This window comes from Boleophthalmus pectinirostris, unplaced genomic scaffold (genome assembly GCF_026225935.1).
Source record: "Boleophthalmus pectinirostris isolate CB_2022bp ecotype Guang Dong unplaced genomic scaffold, ASM2622593v1 HiC_scaffold_8, whole genome shotgun sequence".
NCBI lineage: Eukaryota > Metazoa > Chordata > Actinopteri > Gobiiformes > Gobiidae > Boleophthalmus > Boleophthalmus pectinirostris.
Genome location: NW_026571515.1, coordinates 33,602,743 through 33,621,254, shown reverse-complemented (window position 1 = coordinate 33,621,254; position 18,512 = coordinate 33,602,743). Strand labels below are relative to the sequence as shown.

Below are 18,512 nucleotides of genomic sequence, written 5' to 3'. Positions count from 1 at the left end.
ACGTTTTGAGCAACTGTATGTTGGTACAGTTGCTCTCCTAAAATCAAAGGAATACATTATCACTTTAAACTGCATGGTATTAAAGGTGAAAAAATACTTGGGATTTTCCTCTAGTTAGACCTACATGCATAATGCAAAACAAACAATGCAACAAAAATAAAGCTGTTTGGAATTATATGTCATGTTTTTTCACTGTAATATAATGCAGTGCAATGTAAAAGTACTCTAATCATTCAGAATATAGTACTCTGATTGGACCATATATCAGAATACATTACAAAACACATTTTAATGCAGGTATTCATCAGAAATACATTTTCAAAAAATAAACGCATAAAAATGGTTGAAGCATGCATTTATTTCAAGTTTCAGAAATCACAATAAAATACACATTCATTGATCTGTGTTCATTCAGAAAATAAAATAATTTTTTGAGGTGGAATTGTATTTTAAAAAAGGTGTAGAATGTAATCAACTATTATTCACAAATATACATTACTGTAGCAGATTTATTTCAGTTACATTCATTGTAACTACTTTATACTGTAATAGTAGCTACTAAAGGTACTTTAGCTAAGACTGGTAACATACTTACAGTATGTATAGAAATCACTTACAAATCATACTTTTTAGTATTTTAACTTTACAATATAATTTCACAGTTCAATTTCATTTGCATAAACAAACACAGTAAAATGCCACTTTTGCTCATAGGTCCTGATCTCAGTATTTTTTACAATACAACAAAATAACAATGTAAAGACCAAACCAGCATTAAAACAGGATTTAAGTAGCCTGGGAGTGGGTCTTCTCTTACCTAGTTCCGGTGGACATGACTGACAAGTAAAGTAACCAGAGAAAAGCATGGTCTGTCTGTGTCAAAATCTCACTTTGAATGAAATGAGCACTAAAAGCTGTTAATCAAGAAGCAAGGGAAGTTATTTTGTTTTTCCTGAAATTAGATAAGATTTAACTAGGAATACTAAACTAGGATTAAATCAAGTCTAGATCAGGTCTCAGCCAGGTCCAAACTAGGTCCAAATCAGGTCCAAACTAGGCCTAACCAGATCTTAGGCAGGTGTAAAACAGGTCTAAACCAGGTCTAAACCAGGACTTGACATGATGGACCTTACTATTTCCAAAGTACGCCCTTGAGGTCTTCCGCAGTTGTCCATGTGCACATTTTACATAACTTTTCCTGTGTCATCCCCCCATCCATAAATGTCCCAGGTTTTCTTAAGTTGGGTCCATATGTGCTTTAGTGTTGGATCCCCTCACAGTCACTCCAGCCCCCCGTTCAGAGCGCAGTGTTTGGCTCAGAGTGCAGTGTTTGGATCAGAGCGTAGTGTTTTGGATGGGAGAGAGCCTGATGCTGGTGGCTCCTGCTGTGCTGTTAATGGGATGGGCCCATTCTGGATATGAGCCCAAATCAAACATGGCATGGCCCCACGTGTTCATGGCCATAGACACACACAGGATGCCCAGGATGTTCATCACAAAGCCTGTCTTCACCTGGAGGGGGACAGCAGAGGGGAGAGAATGGGAATATACAGTGACATTTTCTATAAAGCTTTAATTAAGCACGAAAAGTAATTTTCAACAAGATCCAAGACGCTCAAACAGTCCAGTTGATTTTGAAACATGCTGAGGTTCTGGAAGCAAAATACATCTCCACTTTTACATAGGCCTTTAATATTAAAACATGTTTTTCACATTTTCAGAGACCAGAGCAAAGTTTTTAATAGATTGAGAAAATGGATACAATCCTTTTAAGAGTTTAAAGGCATGTTCTCCCACTGTCATGCCCAAGGACAGACAGCAGGATGGATAAACTGACCAATGTGGAGGACAAAAATATAGAGAAAGAGTAAGAGTAAGTTTGAATATACCATATCTTTTATCCGGAGATGTCCCGATGCAAAAGCGATGGAGTTTGGAGGAGTGGACACTGGCAACATGAAGGCATAGGAGCAACCCACTGTTGCAGGTATCATGAAATAGAGTGGATTCACTGAGACATGATTAGCCTGGAAAAACAATAATGTTAAGTGCAATGAGTAAATAAGTTAGTAAGTAAACTAGTTTAGTGTAGTAACAACCAGATCTAACATAACAAACTACATCAGATATGGATTTCAGATAAGACTGAAAAACATTTTCTTTAACCAAAAATCTAATATGAAAAAACTGAAAAAATGTTATGTGACTTATTTTTTCTCAAATAAGTACAGAACCAATCTGCATAAATAAAAATATATATGAATCAATATTTGGAAGAGGATATCCAATCCATTTTTAAGTATCCGCGCTAGACTAGATATACATAGTTATCCCTATAATCTCACCAGTTCAGCGATGACAGGTAAGAAGATGATGATGGTGGCCGTGTTGGAGGCGAACTCTGTGAAGCAGGCGAGGAAGGCGGTGATGAGCATCACTGCTGCAGCTGGAGGAACCTGAGCCAGAGGCTGGAGGTAAGATCCGATCCAAGAGGCCAGACCAGACTCCTGATAAACAGCACAATACAGGGGGCAGAGAGGACAGAAACAAGAGATAGACTATAGTGTTCAGACGTAACTAAATACATGTACTGAAAATACATATTCAGAATACTAACTTTGTCTAACTGTATTCTAGTACAATTACCCTTTCATTAGGTGATTTTCAGAATACCCTTATATTTATGAAATATAAGGAAGACATCACAGACTTGATCATGCCAGAGCAGCTGAGCAGCATTAATACAGAAGCAAAAATACTCTTATAATTATAACATGAAAGTATTTTAAGTATTCAGAATACCGTACTCTGACTGGTCCACAACAAAATACATTACAAAGTACATTATTCTGTACCTAAATACTAAATATTTTCAAAATGGTCCTAACACTTACTACAGGGGAGGAAATTTGGGGAACTCTAATTAGCCTTAATAAAGCATGAGCGAAGACTTCATTCATAATGAAAAATAGTTTATCAAGAATGATTGGGGTTTTGCAACTACTTCATTAAAATTCCTGCTTTCAACTACCCCACCCCCTTCCTCCCACACACACATTCAGGCCATACCCATATGTTTCAAAAATGTTGCATAGCCATAAACAAAACATAATGAATGAATATCTCCTGCCTGCTACTGTAAAATGACAATATCAGTTCTGCAGTTCTGTTGTTTTTTGTTAATCATTAGAGATCAGTATTTTGGTTTAAAATGAACACAATGTAAAATAATGATCTCCTTGTGTGACTTTTCAATTCAAACTTCTTGAATGATTTATGATTATGCTCAGCTTTTGTAGTTTACCTCACAGGCTTTAGCCATAGCGAAGCCTCCTCCCAGCAACAGAATAATGTTCCAGGGAACAGAATCCTGAGCTTTTTTCCAGGACAAAAGAGGGACGTACGGAGTGTTGGAAACTGAGCAGAAGTGAGACAAAAGAAAGATTTACCACACTGGATAAAGACTGCGTTGAGTGTCCAGCACAGTTTGTAAATAATGGCCACTCTCAACCCTGTGCCCCCCTGTGTTTGTTTGGTCAGCTGCTCAAACAAAGCATGGCTCCTCACTCAAGCTCCTCAAGAGTCCTATAATATGACCTATAATAGATCCTTGTTCATTATACCTGGTTTAATCCTGGGTGAGTTCTTGTTTATTCCTGTTAAGACTTGGTTTAGTTTGGTTTAGTTTGCTTCTGGTACAATGAAGGTTAAGTTGCTGTTAGTTTTAGTCCTGGTTTGACCTGGTTTAGACCTGGTTTAGAGCTGATTTAGTCCTGGTTTAATCTAAACCAGGACTAAATCAGCTCTAAACCAGGTCTACTCCTACTCCTGGTTTACTCCTAGTTTAGACCTGGTTTAAACATAGCTTCATCCTGGCTGAATTAATTCTAGTTTAGTCCTGGTTGTTTTAAGTACAAGCTTAATTTTGGTTTAGACCTGGCCTAGTTCTGGTCTACTACTGGTTTAATCAAGATTTAATTGCTCCTAGTTTACCCTGGTTTAGTTCCGATTTTGACCTGTTTTTTGACATGGTGTCATCCTGTCTGAATTAGTTATAGATTAGTCCTGCTTTAACATTGTTTAGATCTGGTTCAGTTATGGTCTAGTCCAGTTTCCAAATTTAGTCAAGGTTAAGGTTAAGGAAAAGTTACTACTAATCCAGGTTCAGGCTTAGTTTAGACATCTCTTAGTTCTGTTTAGGCCCAGTTCAAATTGTGATTTATTCCTAGTTTTAATCTCGGTTTAGATGGTCTAGTGTTGTCTAAAGTCTGGTCCTGGTTCAATTAGTTTGTATTTAATCCTATATTAATCCTGGTTTATACTTGGTTTAGTTCTACTTTATTGCTGGTTTAGGCAATGTGTTCCTGGATAAACCTGGACCTCCATACTCAATCACACAGTAAAGCTCCAGAGATTACAGTTATCACACAAACAGAGTATTGTAGTCTAATCTACATCATTAACATTCTCTGGATTATTTCTAGTATTTAACACTGAACTAATATGACCCAAAAGTTATTATAATTATGCAATATTAGTAATTATGTTATTGAATACATTTATATTTACTGAAAAATACAAGAACTAACTTTGGGGTAAATACAAACTGCAAAAACTATAATCAGAACAAAAAAATGCAGATACAAACCAGGACTATGCCAGGTCTAAACCATTAAGATTTAACAAAAAATAAATAAAAATCACTGATCTAGTCCAACATTAAAGGTGTATTGTGTAACTTTTCTTCTTTCTATTCATCAAATGCTTTTCTCCATGGAGATGTTATTGCTTTGTCTGGAATGTTTCACAGTATGGCATTAAACCTCTCAAATTTGTGGAGAGGCAACCCTGCTCATAGTAATTTTTTTTTAAGATAGAGATGTTTAATGTCATACTGTTGAATATTCCAGACAGAGCAATGACTTTTCAATAAGAAACAAGTAGGTGACAGTCCTCCAACCAAAAATGTATATAATGCACCTTTAAGGAAATTACATAGATTTGTTTTGTTACCAAGAGGGTCAAACCACCAGTGTAGAGAGGGTTTCTGAGATGGGAAGAAGAACAGGATGGACACAATAATGACACCAGTGACTGCATCTGAAACATAACTAAAATGCAGAATTATCACAATATTAGTAATAATGTAAAGGATTTACAATATATGGCACCTTTCTAGTGTGTTACTCACTCACTCGGTTATTAAGTTACTATTGTGGTCAAAACTGCCCTGCGGTAGACTGACTGAAGTGAGGCCTAGCCACTGCAGCCTCACTGCAGCACACGCTATTCCCAGTGGTCTCCGATACAAGTACTAACCAGGCCCAACCCTATTTAGTTTCCCAGATTAAATGAAATCAGGCATTTTCAAGGTGCTATGGCCAAGTAAGCAAAAGTTAACCAGAAAGACAAGATTTCCTACATATTGTGTCCTGTTTGTGACCGTCAATCAGTCAAACAATCAATCAATCAATCAATCACAATTCATATAAATAGGCTACATTCTTACTTCCCTTAACTTCTAAACTTCTGTCTTTTGCAGCTATTAGGACCCTAACACTATAGATACCCAAAAACAATGCACATTCATTCAGTCACTCACACCCCAGTCCCCACTATCAGTGACAATTAGCCTATTATATAGCCACAGCTGTTGTGGGACTGACTAGAGAGAATATGGCTGCAAATTTGTCACAATTTCCAGCCATAGAAATGCTGTATATATTGTTGTGTCTTGTCCAGGGATACAAAAACATGCACATGCACTGGTTGATCATTCAAGTTACAACATAAGTAGTGATTTTGTCACAACTTATGGAAGACTTACCCCTTTTTAAAAAACACCGCCCAGCCAGTGACAAACTTGGGATCTCTTGTGAACAGGAGAACCGCAAATAGTATGAAAAAGAAAGAGATCGCTCCTTCTGCAAAACTGGAAAAGAGGAGAAAAAGTGAGTGAAAATATAAAGGAGAAGTATTCACAGAGGCTACAGCAAGATCTGAAGACATACAGGAGTCCTCACTTTATGGGCCCGAGCTTTTTGTAATCTTCTATGATCATGGCTTTGGCTCTGGCCTCTGCCTTCGCCCGGTGGTCCTCCTTTTTAAAACACAACCTGTAGGAGAAGATAGGAAAAAATCTATGAGCTTTGAAAATACAGTGAATTCATGCAATACTCAACGATCGGTATCAGTGTATAAAAACTATGCCATTTTTAAAATAGTCAAGTCTCTACAATTTAGATCCATTAATTAATTAAATTTAAGGATTTAATTTTGTACTGATGCTGTTTTGTTTTTAATGGCATGAGCAATTATGTATAAAAATATTAACAATAAACTATATAAAAAGGCATTCTGACACTAGTACCAACATACTCTACCATATTATTCAGACCTTCCATCCTACATTTAACTATGGTTTCTTTAGAAAGTTATGACATTAAATGCAACTATTTAAGCTGTATACATTACCGTGTATTAAGTCCTCCATAGAGAAATGCGATCCAGAGCCACCCCACGAACAGGAAGAGCAGCATGAGTGGGAAGGCAAACGCAAACCATGAACCAAAGTTTATCAGGTCACATTCAGGATAGTAACTGCAAAACAAGCAAATGTAAAAATACTGTCTCTATTTCTACTAATACTATGAGTACTACTACTACTACAACTACTATTCCCAGTTAATTACTTGCTACTACTACTACTACTACTACTACTACTACTACTACTACTACTACTAGCAATGCCATAGTTAAATTATATATATAATAATATATAAAATTTAGTATTAATATAAAATATAAAAAAATTCTTCATGTGAGTTCAAAACCCAGAGCACACAGTAACATTTGTGCTCAGACAAAGAGCGCTCTGTCTGCCCACCCCGGATTATATCTCCTGGCTTGGATTGTATATCACCGCATCTACCACATCCAGTGGCATTTGTACACTTTACTGGACTATATTTGATTTGTCACAAATAAATCTGGACAACATGTCCAGCAGATTGTTTCATTGTTGTTGAAAAATAAAACTCTGGATTTACACACGAGCTCAACGAAATGCAGAGATTTGGATAATGGATGCAAACCGCTGGGGAATATTACCAAGTTTTATAGGTTTTACGCTTTTTGCTTTTCATTCATCAGATGACTAGATTCAATCAAGGCCTCATTTTCATGTGGCACACCTCTTGTTTAGAATGCGACGTCCCGTGGTTATAACACAGGACATAGATAAGATCTTTATAGACTTGTGGTCCTGAATAAAAACAGACAGAAAGTAGGCCTATAAACATAAGAGTGGACATAGTGTGGCATGGCCACTGCTTGCTGTGTGCCCTGTGGGCCCCGCAAGTCAATTTTCTCTTTTTTTACAAAAAATTACACATGTACCCCCTACAACACAGTTTGGGAACCACTGGATTAAGTGTTCTGACTAGTTTTCAATTTCAATTCATATTTTGCAGCAGATGTCATCAGCATTCCCAGGAGGTGTGATGCTAACTGTAGGCTCAGTTCTGTGTCAGGCTCTTTTACTCAAGTTCGACTTTAATCTGTAAAATCATTCTTTTTCCTTTGTACCTCTTGAGTTGTCCAATGAGGATGAGGTTTGGTGCTGTGCCGGTCAGAGTGGCAGTTCCTCCGATACTGGCGGCGTATGGGATACAGATGAGGAAGCCTTTCCAAACCTGGAGCTGGTACTGTGCCTCAGACTGAATCTCCTCTGTGCTCCGTGGGTCTGGGGTCTCGGGGGCATCCTCACTGTAAAACAAAAAGCACAATGTAAATTTCAAAAATGTTCTTAAAAATGTAAAAATGGATTCTTAAGATTTGTTGCCTTACCTATCTCTTGATAGTATTTGTTTTTCCGATAGCATGGAGGGAAGTGATTGCAGCTTAGTGGAGTGAGCTGAAAAAGACATCACACGTGTTCAAAGTGGGTTAAAATTTAAGGGTTAAAGACCTTTGGTACATTGGATGCCCCACTTAAGCAAAAGCTGTGTCAATAATCAATTAGTGAATGAATATTGTCTAACTTTGCTGGATTACATATTAAAAACACAGGTGAACCATTGTGTCCTGCGCCCATGTGCATGAACCATACGGTACCGCTTGAAGCCCTACATAATATTATAGTGCAGATAATATCATAACAGTAAAGTTGGATCATTTTAGTTTAATGTAAATTTCAGTTTGAACAGAGGCAGGTATAACTGAGATTGCTTTAAAGGTGCACTGTGTAACTTTTCTGGTATTTCATCTGCTTGTCTCCATGGAGATTTTCTGTCTCCACAGAGACTTTGCCTGCCTGGAATTTTCCACAGAATGACAATAAAGTTATTTATCTGCATGGATCAAATCACAGGTCAGATCAAATCAAATCACAGATTAGATCTGTGGAAAAGCAAGTAAGAATATTTTTCAGGGCATTTTTGAGGAAGAAATTAAGTAAATTAATCTGTAATTAATTAAATGCATGATAGATGGGTTTAATGCCATATTGTGGAATATTCCTGTTAAAAACATCTCTCATGAGGACTAGCTCCCATCAGAAAAGCTACATAGTATACCGTCATTATTTTTTCTTAATTTTAGCATTTTAGCTTTTGAAGGAAAAAGTTAGAAGGCTGTCGATTAACAAACTACAAAAAAGGAAAGTGGTTCACTGGTGCAAATAGAAGCTACATAGATCAATATTGTGCCCAAAATATTATGATTCATCTCTCATTTATTCAACAGCCAGTGACAGGCCTATAACATATAAGAAAATATCATTAATGCTGCCTGTGTCTGTTTCCTCTTTGTTAGTACATGTGCACCTATAGTATATCCATCATTTATCTTGATTTTAGCACGTTTTAACTGGTCAAGGGAAAAAACTAAACAAAATACCATCATTCTCTGTGTCCTCTTTGTTGGTGCATTTGCTTTTGAGTGTCTCCAGGTCTCCAAACAGACTCTCCAGGATGGCGTTGGCAATGGGCAGCATCATGGCCGTTGTGGCAGTGTTACTGAGCCACATAGAGAGGAAGGACGAGGTCAGCATCATCCCCAGAATCAACCTAAAATTTTGATGAGAAATAGTTCGTAAACCAGCAATGATAATAATACATTTTATTTACTAGGTGCCTTTCTGTACATTCAAGGTCGCATTACAACAGTAAACACATAGAAAAGTGCTTATATACAAAAAGTTAAAGGGCATATATTATACTATTTTCTGATCTGTTATTATGTTGTTTAAAGTTCTTTCCTTCACATTGAATTAATAATTAATAGTAAAGAGTTACTCAAACATGTGAATGAAACAAAACATAATTCCAGGAATGTTTTTGGTGAGGTAACAACATTCCACCTTGCACAGTTAAAAATATACAGTAAAAATACACAGTGCAGCTATGATCTGATGGTATGCTGGAGTGAATAAGCCAGTCTCAACAGATAACCCTACTATTGTAGCCATAACTGCCCCGGGACAGACTGACGGAAGCAAAGCTGCCATTCTGCGCCATCAGCCCTTTCAACTACCAGCAATCATTCACAACCACATCATTTTCATACTAGGAAATGTGGGTGAAGTGCCTTTCCTAAAGATACCAGGTGCCCCACTCTGGCACCTGGTATTCCAGGCATTCTCACATAAAAGTACTAAGCAGGCAAGGCATTGCTTAGCTTCTGAGATCTAACAAGATCAGGCTTTGACAAGCTGGTGTAACCCAGGTTAAAATACAGCTAACTGCAGTTAATAGAAAATATTCCTACAATTGCCGGTCAGCAAAAAAATGGCGAGCTGAAGCCCAGAGAACCTATTCACAACTCATACATACTCAACAAGCTTCTACAGTCTGGTAGGGGCTGTTGCAGGAGGTCCACTAGGTTACCCACACTTTACTACCAACACAAACTCTGTTTGTGCACATATGAACAATTAGTACATGGACATTCCAGTTATTGATTACGGACATGGATTATGGACATTAAGCCCACATTGTTCACCGGCGCAATGAACTATGATAAAGCCAATAGCAAAGTGACTATTATCCTTTTTTGTTTAAAATGTTGAATTCTGTCCACTATTGCTGCTATTGTTGTGATATCGTGGTACTGTGAGCTGAATGTTTAATAATGTACATATTTATACAAGGGCACTTTAATTAACTTGAATTAATCTGACTTGACTTGAACAGAGTTGACTGACTTACTATGAGGTTAAAAACCCATTAACTTAATTCTAAAGTTGATCATTGTAATCTGCAGATGTAAATGCTGTAAATACTGAATATATATATATCATTTGTCTTATTCACTTTTTTTGCACTGTCAATACACGGCACCAGCCATGAAACACAAATACCGAGTCTCCTGCGTTTTTACTGATCTCCCACCTCCCAGAGATAACGCAAGTTAGACATTATGATGTCCCAGACCTCTGCTTAAGGAGATTTTCTCTAACTGGACCTCCTCAAATTTTAGTTGAATACCTCTGCTATAGGCTGTCTGTGGCCTCCACTGTGGTGTCTTTTTTCACATTTGAGTCTGTATTGCTCAACAATTCGGAGATGGGGACATCCCCAAATACTAACGGGTATTTCACACACTGGCCACAGCCGAACGCTATGGATGATCTCACACTCCCTTAATCCACTATTTTATACAGTCTACGGTTATATGATGGATTGATCAACGTGTCTGAAATTAAAAGCAATGTATGTACCCTACGCTCTTGGTTTTAAAACAGGTAATATAATCACAAATTAACTTTGGTTGCTAGTGTAGAACACATACAGGTGTTTGTCATTCTCCATGTATGGACAGATATATATTGTAGCAGAGGCACTGAGTCATGATTGGCTGCATATGCTGAGGTTTAGGTAGTGACCATTCAGAACAGAGAGAGTCCTTTCAGGTTAAATAGCAAAGGAAAAAAAAAACAAAACTTTAATGTTAAAACTAACTGAATGGCAGCACTGGCAACCTAAATGGGAGACTCATGTGAGGCTCATTCTTTTTTCTGATTTGATCATTGTTTTGAAAACCAAAACGAAAAATTATAACATAAACAACTTTGCCATCATGTCCAATAATTTTCATAAGAGCTATGCTTGATTTTAACATGGTTACCTCATATTTGGGAACACAGTCCAAATCAAAATCTTACATACAGTTCCATTAAAAGAACAAATCTCACCATGCGGGCTGAACGCCGACGATGCTCAGAACCTTCAGAGCAATTCTTCGGTGCAAACCCCACTCCTCAATGGACGACGCCATCACTAGCCCGCTCAGAAACAGGAAGTTAGTCTCCAGGAAGTACTGAGGACACACTTCTTTAGATGGAAGGATGCCCAGAGTGGGAAACAAGCACACGGGAAGCATTGCCGTGATCGCTAACGGGAGGGCCTCCGTGCACCAGAAAGTAGCCATTAAAACCACCACATATAAGCATTTTCCCTCCTGAAAAATGAAAAATAAAGATTAAATAATACACAATTGAAGGGAGCTCTTCCATGAAAAAAAGTTTGTGGTTACCTTTCCTACTGTGAGAAAATTGTTTTGCCCCATGACACTAGGGCTGCAGTTGACTAAAGAAATTCTTGGTTGAATAAAAACATGTCCGGCTGATTAATAGTCGAGTAAAAAAGGTAGAATGGCAAAACCATTACAAAGCTCTATGCATCTGACCCAAACTCATAAAACTACAACTGTACAGGAGTTCAAGCAAAAACAAGTATTTATGAAGACAAAAGTCCCAGGTAACAACGTATTTATAAAGACAGATTCAACTTCTTAATCATGAGTTCAGTCTTTCCTTTTACATATAAATAGCCTATCAAATACCAATTCCTCAGGTAACTCTAAATTCTCCTATCTGGTGTTGTACCATTTAAATCCTTAAAATCTAAATTAAATTATTTGTTAACTAATACACATTTTGATCGATTAAGACAACATTAACCAATTAATCAACAAAATTACTGAAGGCCTACAGCACTAAGTGACACAACAGCATTTGCAGTAGCTGAAGTTGGGATGGAACCGACTGAAATATGCACTGCCTATCCCATGCATGTAGTTATGTGGATGTCTAAACTAGGGCCAGACTGATATGGATTTTGCTGCGACAGATATAATATCGATAAAATAGGAGTTGGAGCTGCCGATAACCGATATATACTATATATATATATATATATATATATATATATATATATATATATATATATATATATATATATATATATATATATATATATCACCGATATATTTAGTGCTGTAAAAATTCACTGTAAATCTTGAATTGTTTAAAAAACTTAGGTTTGGCTCTGGTGGATATTAAATTGGGTTTATTTAGGCAAAATTTATTGTTATTCTGCCTCTTTAGGTCATATTTACAGACAGTAGGTCGGCCTAATGGCATTTCTGCCTCACATTCTAGCTAGCTAGTAGTGATGGGTATTCCAGTTCTTTATAGAGAATCGCCTCTTTTGGCTCAGCTCACTAAAAGCAGCCGGTGTTCCGGTTCTTCGTGGGATCATGTCAAGATGTGATTTGTTTACACTGGTGTTTACATAGTTGCGCCATCCCCTGACCACATCAGACATATGCACGCCAAGATGTTTTATCAATTGTATCTGACGTATTGTTTCAATTGCAGATTCAACAAGAACAATCCTGACCCCAATCAAACTTGTCTAACATGACTGCGATTAATACATGGCTTCAAAATAAAGTAAATTAATGGTTGTAACTGTATATATGACTATAAGTTGTTTGGTGTCCTTTAATGACTATGATAGGCAGGCTATAAAAATATGAGGAAGAGGGTGTGTGGGCCTCGAACTCACGTCATTAGTGAAGAAAACAACAAGTTCTGTTTCTGCACCTCTACGATACCCCAACATATCAAACAATTTCTTCAGCACCTATATCTGTCATGTGCGTTACGGTCACATTGGAGGTATGTTAACTTGTGAAAGTTATGCTTAACATCAGACAAGTTAGTGCTGTTTTTAAAAGCGCAAGTCCATCCTTTACCATGTGCGTCGTGTGCGCACTACAGCACTAAACTAAAATCTCCAGAAGGTTGCATGATGATGTTTTAAAAGGCTACAACGCAAACTTTGCTTCCATGTCTTGATGTGACACCTGGCAGGGCGTGTTATCTTGTGACACCCACTTTGGAAAGTTTACAACTGTTATTTAAAGCCTGATTGCGCTGTGTCCTCTTGAGGGCCTCGCGTGCCTGGCAAAAAATGCTAATGATCAATTAGAACAACTATAATGATCTGATATCATGTATACTAATGTTATACAAATGCAAAGTCACAAAAGTGTTAAACACAGCGACACGTCATGGTCACTCAGTGCACTGCCACTTATGCTCAGACATCATTGCCATGTTATCCTGTGACATTACAATACAGTCATCCACTCATGTGCAATTACACGGCACTTTTTTGAGCGCCACAAGCAGCGTAATGTGCACATGCATGACATTGTGGAAAGTCAACTATCAAGTGGCAATAAGTTCATATGGCAAAGTGAACATAAAAGCACTTGGCTTCTGACGCTACATGTGACAAGAGTCACCCTGTGTCGCTATACTCCAAATTATTCCAAACATGGCTCAAACTCCTATTGAGTTGGTGTCAACTACGGCTACTGTCAAAACCACGATTAGGAAAACTATTATATAAGGACACAGCACAATCATGCTTTAAATAACAGTGGTAAATTGTGCACTGATGTCACAAGATAACACGCCCTGCCAGGTGTCACATCAAGACATGGAAGCGAAGTTTGCGTTGCAGCCTTTTAAAACACCATCATGCACGCTTTGCAGACTTTAGTTCAGCGCTGTAGTGTACGCACAAGGCACATGGTAAAGGATGTACTCACGCTTTTAAAAACAGTGCTAATTTGTCCGATGTTAAGCGTGACTTTCACAAGTTAACATGCCTCCAATGTGACTGTAACGCACATGACAGATATAGGTGCTGAACAGATCAATATGTTAAAGTAGGAGTAAAGACCCAACACCTATTTTCTTCACGGGTTGCGTGAGTTGGAGGTCCATGCACCCTCTTACTTATATTTTTATAGCCTATTTATTGTAGTCATTAAAGGACACCAAACAACTTATAGTCACATACATAATTGCTAGCATTGATGTACTTTATTCTGGAGTCATGTTAGACAAGTTTGATTGGAGTCGGCATTGTTCTTGTCGAATCTGCAAATGAAACGGTACGTCAGATACAAACGGACGTGCTCCAAGGGCACAGATAAAAGGCCTGAAGGGACTCTGTGCAATCATCTACTTATTTTATTTATTTTATGTTTTTTATTGGTATGGATGTGTGTATATTTGTTAATTTTTACTGCTACAGATCTGCTCTGTTGAAGTTTCCTTATATTTCATACAATGACAATAAATAAAATCTAAATCTAAATCTAAATGATAAAACATTTTGGTGTGCATGTGCCTGATGTGGCCTGAGGGTGGCGCAAATATGTAAACACCAGTGTAAACCACATCTTGACATGATCCTACAAAGAACCGGAACAGCAGCTCTTTCGGTTTCCATGCAACTCTTCAGGTTATTTTGTTGCAAGCAGGTCTAAACCAGGACTGAAAAAGGACTAAACCAGGAATAAAACAGATCTAAACCATGTGTAAATCAGGACTAAACCAGAATTGAAACAGGACTGAGTGTCAGGACTCGGTCTCTGTCTCTCGCCCTCTCTTGGTCCAAAGATTAGTTCTGGTTTATTCATGTTATGCTGAACTGCAGTCAAACATGCAAGTTTTTTCTATCCTTTGCACACGCATATTTCTGAAAGTTTAGTTTTTGCCCGCTGTCAACCTACCACGAGTCTGCATGCGGTGCAGGTTCCCGTCCCCGCTTCAAAGAGCCGGCTCTAAGAGCCGTTTCGTTCGGTCAGCTCATTCACATATCAATGCTGATCCAGTAGCATATATATGGCCAATATAGTCACTTTACAATAGGCCAACAGAAGAGAAAACAGCCTGTTTATGTGTGGGAGCTACAGCAGCTAATCGCTAACCAATGAGAAAGAATCAAAACTAGCTTCTAAATCAACACATTTCCAACACTCACCACTCACACAGGCTCCTCTCAGATCAAAAGTCTGCACTAATAAATGTCCTTTTAATCATGACTCAAACCGATTGTCAGTAAAAAGAATATAATCTCAGTGTTGCACATGGATCTGTGGCTGCGGGTGTAAACAAGCATACGTGAGTGAAGTGACTGTGGGGGTGCGTTCAGGGACAGTACAGACACACAGATAAATTAGTCTGCAGATAAATACTGATGCGGAGCCACATATTAGGACATTTGCTTTATAACGAGGTATAACATGCCCACGTGAAATATCGGCAAGATTTTTGGCCGATCGCCGATATATTTCCAGGTGCCCATATTGGCAGATAATATCGGCCAACCGATATATCGGTCAGGCCCTAGTCTAATCTACAGGGTAAGCCTTTTTTTTTTTTTTTTTTTAACATAACAAGATATTTTGTTGTTTGAGAACATTTATGTTTCTCATATTATGTTGAATGCTTTTCTGTGGAGTAGGCCTATGCAGCTTGGATGATGAAATATAGTTTTGTGAATTAAATTAATGTTTGGGAATTAAACACGCACTATGTAACTTTTTGGTGGAGAGCCCAAATACTGCTTGTCTCCATGGACATGCCACTGCTTTACCTGGAATGCTCCACAGTATTATTCAATCGATGTTTGGATTTTGGTGTTTACTTTTGTGGCTCAGTGGTGGATATAGAGTGTACCCTCCAACCCAAATATCAGTCTGATTCAATCCCAGCACCGACCAAGTACATGTTGTTGTGTCCTTCAGCAAGGCATGTTGCTCACTGCTTATGTATGTGATGTGTTTGTGTAGGTCTGTGTCCATCATTCTCTTTGCAGCTGTGGCTACCATCGCCAGATGTGGAGTGAATGGGTAATGGAAGGCCTTTTTAAACTGAACGTGTTGTAGGCTTCTTGAAAGAGAAATGAACGAGTGTCTTTAACCTAAACCCAAGTCTGACAACATTCTACAAATGTTGTTACTATGGCAAAAAATATCATTATATTGATACCATAAATCCTGTTCTGAAGGCCTACTAGTTTATCAGTGTTGTACCGTCATATGCTGCCATATTTGTCAATGTTGTATTTACGGGCTGGATAATTTAGCCTTAATATTCTGGTGGCGGGTCTGCCACTTTGGACCAAAGCGCCTGGATAATGTAGCGAGGCGCACCTGACGCAACGTGTCCGTGCTCTGAATGCCATTTTCTTGTCTGTGGCCGTTTTCAGTTGACGTTAATTGCGTAAGGACTTAAGTTGTCCTCGTTGCGAAGATTGGACTAAGACGCAAAACAAAAGTCCTGTGCCCTTGATTGTTAATCAGAGTTACAGTCCTCAGTTTTCACTGTGGGGTGATTTGTGGGGGAAAAGTCTAGGGCCATTTCTTGGTCCCAGTCTGCCCCTGGAGACAAGCAGTTGAGGGCAAGTGAAAGGTCATATCTATGGAGAGGCAACCCCGATCACAGTAACAATGCATGTCTATCAGTTATTTCTTTCTGAGCAATAAGAAACACCTCTAGGCTAAATGAATAAATGAATGCCACATAAGTTTAATCTCCATGGAAACATGCAGGACCACCTCAAGAAACGTTACAGTACAGTAACAGTAGTACAGCTTTCGTGAAATGGTTATGATGTGTCTCCTGCACCTGAGCATTTTATTAATTTGACTTAGATATACTTTTAAATAGCCGTACTTTCAGTTTAAATTTATTAAAGATTACGCTTGCCAAAAATTGATTGGTCAAGAATAGGCCTCGTTGCAACACATGAACCCAAAATGCACCTTTAACTTACTTGGCTTTGCGTCAACGTGAATTTAACGAGCCAGAATCACTTAACTCATTACAATTTATCAAGTCCCCGCTTACCTTGTCCGGGAGCGCAAAAATGAGCGGCAGAAACAATAGCGGAGTGATAATCACGATCAGTTGCTTGTGAACGCACCACAGTTTCTTGGCCAGGGCCGATACCTCCATGATTTCCTGCGGGACCAGCGCGCACTGCTGTGGAGGAGAGGAGCTCCAGTGTGTCGGGGGCGTCCCGGAGGGAGCACTTTGAAGCCTGGAAGTGTGGCCTGAGAGAAGATTAACCACATGCTCGCTGCTGGTTAACTCCTCACTCCAAGGCGCTGTCAAATATTTAAGCGGAACTGAAGGACGAGACTGGCCTTCTGTGTGCATTACAGCCTGGAATGACTTGTAGTTTTTCATCCAATTTGAACACAAGAAAATTCCACATTTTTGTCGGAAGAATTTTGCAAAATTGTGCCTGTTAAGAAGACGTAGGCCTAATTGGAATGCATGTGCTAGATAGCCCGTATGTTTTTAGTGCCAAATATCTCAAAGACCAGTCGTGTGTAGTTAATGGGTGTAGGTAAAATGACAATTGCTAGCATCCAAATTTTATATTTTGTTACTATTTAAGCAAAATAAAATGAGATATTGGACATGACATTGATTTGGTCAATTTGCCATTAAAATAGGCTCCATATAAAGGCAAACTAATTAAATAGCTTATCCTAATATACTTCATACTGGTTAGAATGGTTCATTTTATACAAGTACAATGCTTTGAATGACATTGTGCCAAGGTGAAGTTAGATTTAAAAGTGAGATTTTTGTTTAAACTTTTAAGAAGGATTTCATTAACTTGGGGTCACAGGGTCATGACCTTACATTCCTGCTTATCTTTGGAGCCACTCTTGGTCAGTCAATGGGAATTTGCCACTATATGCTTAGGCCTACCTTGTTATAACCTTCTCTAAAGTAGTGATCTATGACCAGTTTTACATAGGGCTGTAAAACCTATGCAGACCCTCATCTGATGTCATTTCAAGTAAGACAAATAAACAAAGAAACAAACAAAAAAAAGAATATTGCGAGACAGATGATATACCCACAGAGAGCAGAACCCCTGGGCAAGACACTTCACCCATCCTGTCCGTGTGATTATGACCACTATGGGTCTTCCACAAATTCTAACAGTTGAAATATTTTTTGCTATATGTACCTTGTATGACAGTCAGTACATTCCAGAGCCACACATTTAATTTAAATTGAATCAAAATGAGTAAATGAAAAAAAAAGTCAGTTATTGCAGTTATTGTAGTTATTGAAGTATCATAATTTCCTCCACAAACAACAAACTATCCTTTCTTATTGCATAAAAAACGCTAACCTTGGAGTTTAGATCTGTACAAATGTGATGTGATTCACACATTCGATTCTTATATCAATTTATATTTAAGTCTTTTTGTAGGAAATCAAATACTAATCAATACTAAATCTTATGTCGAAACTAGATACTTATTTGAGCAGGTATCGACACTAAAAAGTCACATTCACGGGACAGAAATTAACTTTTCCTGAATAGTTTTAGAAT

General features: G+C 38.1%; 1 protein-coding gene across 2 annotated transcripts; it reads right to left on the bottom strand.

The window, feature by feature from the left end:
* Positions 1–407: 407 nt before the first annotated feature.
* Positions 408–17,141, bottom strand: slc13a3 (solute carrier family 13 member 3). Of its 2 annotated transcripts, none has more exons than XM_020929624.2 (13): positions 17,000–17,141; positions 11,195–11,460; positions 8,899–9,068; positions 7,849–7,915; positions 7,588–7,767; positions 6,475–6,600; positions 6,024–6,116; positions 5,828–5,932; positions 4,996–5,111; positions 3,305–3,417; positions 2,346–2,507; positions 1,890–2,027; positions 408–1,512 (listed from the first exon to the last, which is right to left on the bottom strand). In XM_020929624.2, the coding sequence occupies exons 1-13, from the start codon at positions 17,105–17,107 to the stop codon at positions 1,336–1,338; spliced, it is 1,821 nt and encodes a 606-aa protein (XP_020785283.1). In that variant the 5' UTR covers positions 17,108–17,141; the 3' UTR covers positions 408–1,335. The 2 variants fall into 2 exon arrangements, with proteins under 2 accessions (XP_020785283.1, XP_020785284.1); XM_020929625.2 differs by having other exon boundaries at positions 409–1,512; positions 5,014–5,111.
* Between the last annotated feature and the right edge of the window lie 1,371 nt (positions 17,142–18,512).

Bases quoted from the DNA above. Each gene is read 5' to 3' on its own strand.
- slc13a3 (XM_020929624.2), bottom strand. From the start codon at position 17,107: ATGGAGGTATCGGCCCTGGCCAAGAAACTGTGGTGCGTTCACAAGCAA. The intron at 9,069-11,194 runs GTGAGATTTGTT...TCAAAATTTTAG, and splicing joins GTCGGCGTTCAGCCCGCATG to GTTGATTCTGGGGATGATGC. The intron at 3,418-4,995 runs GTAATTTCCTTA...ACTTCTGCTCAG, and splicing joins TGGTAACAAAACAAATCTAT to TTTCCAACACTCCGTACGTC.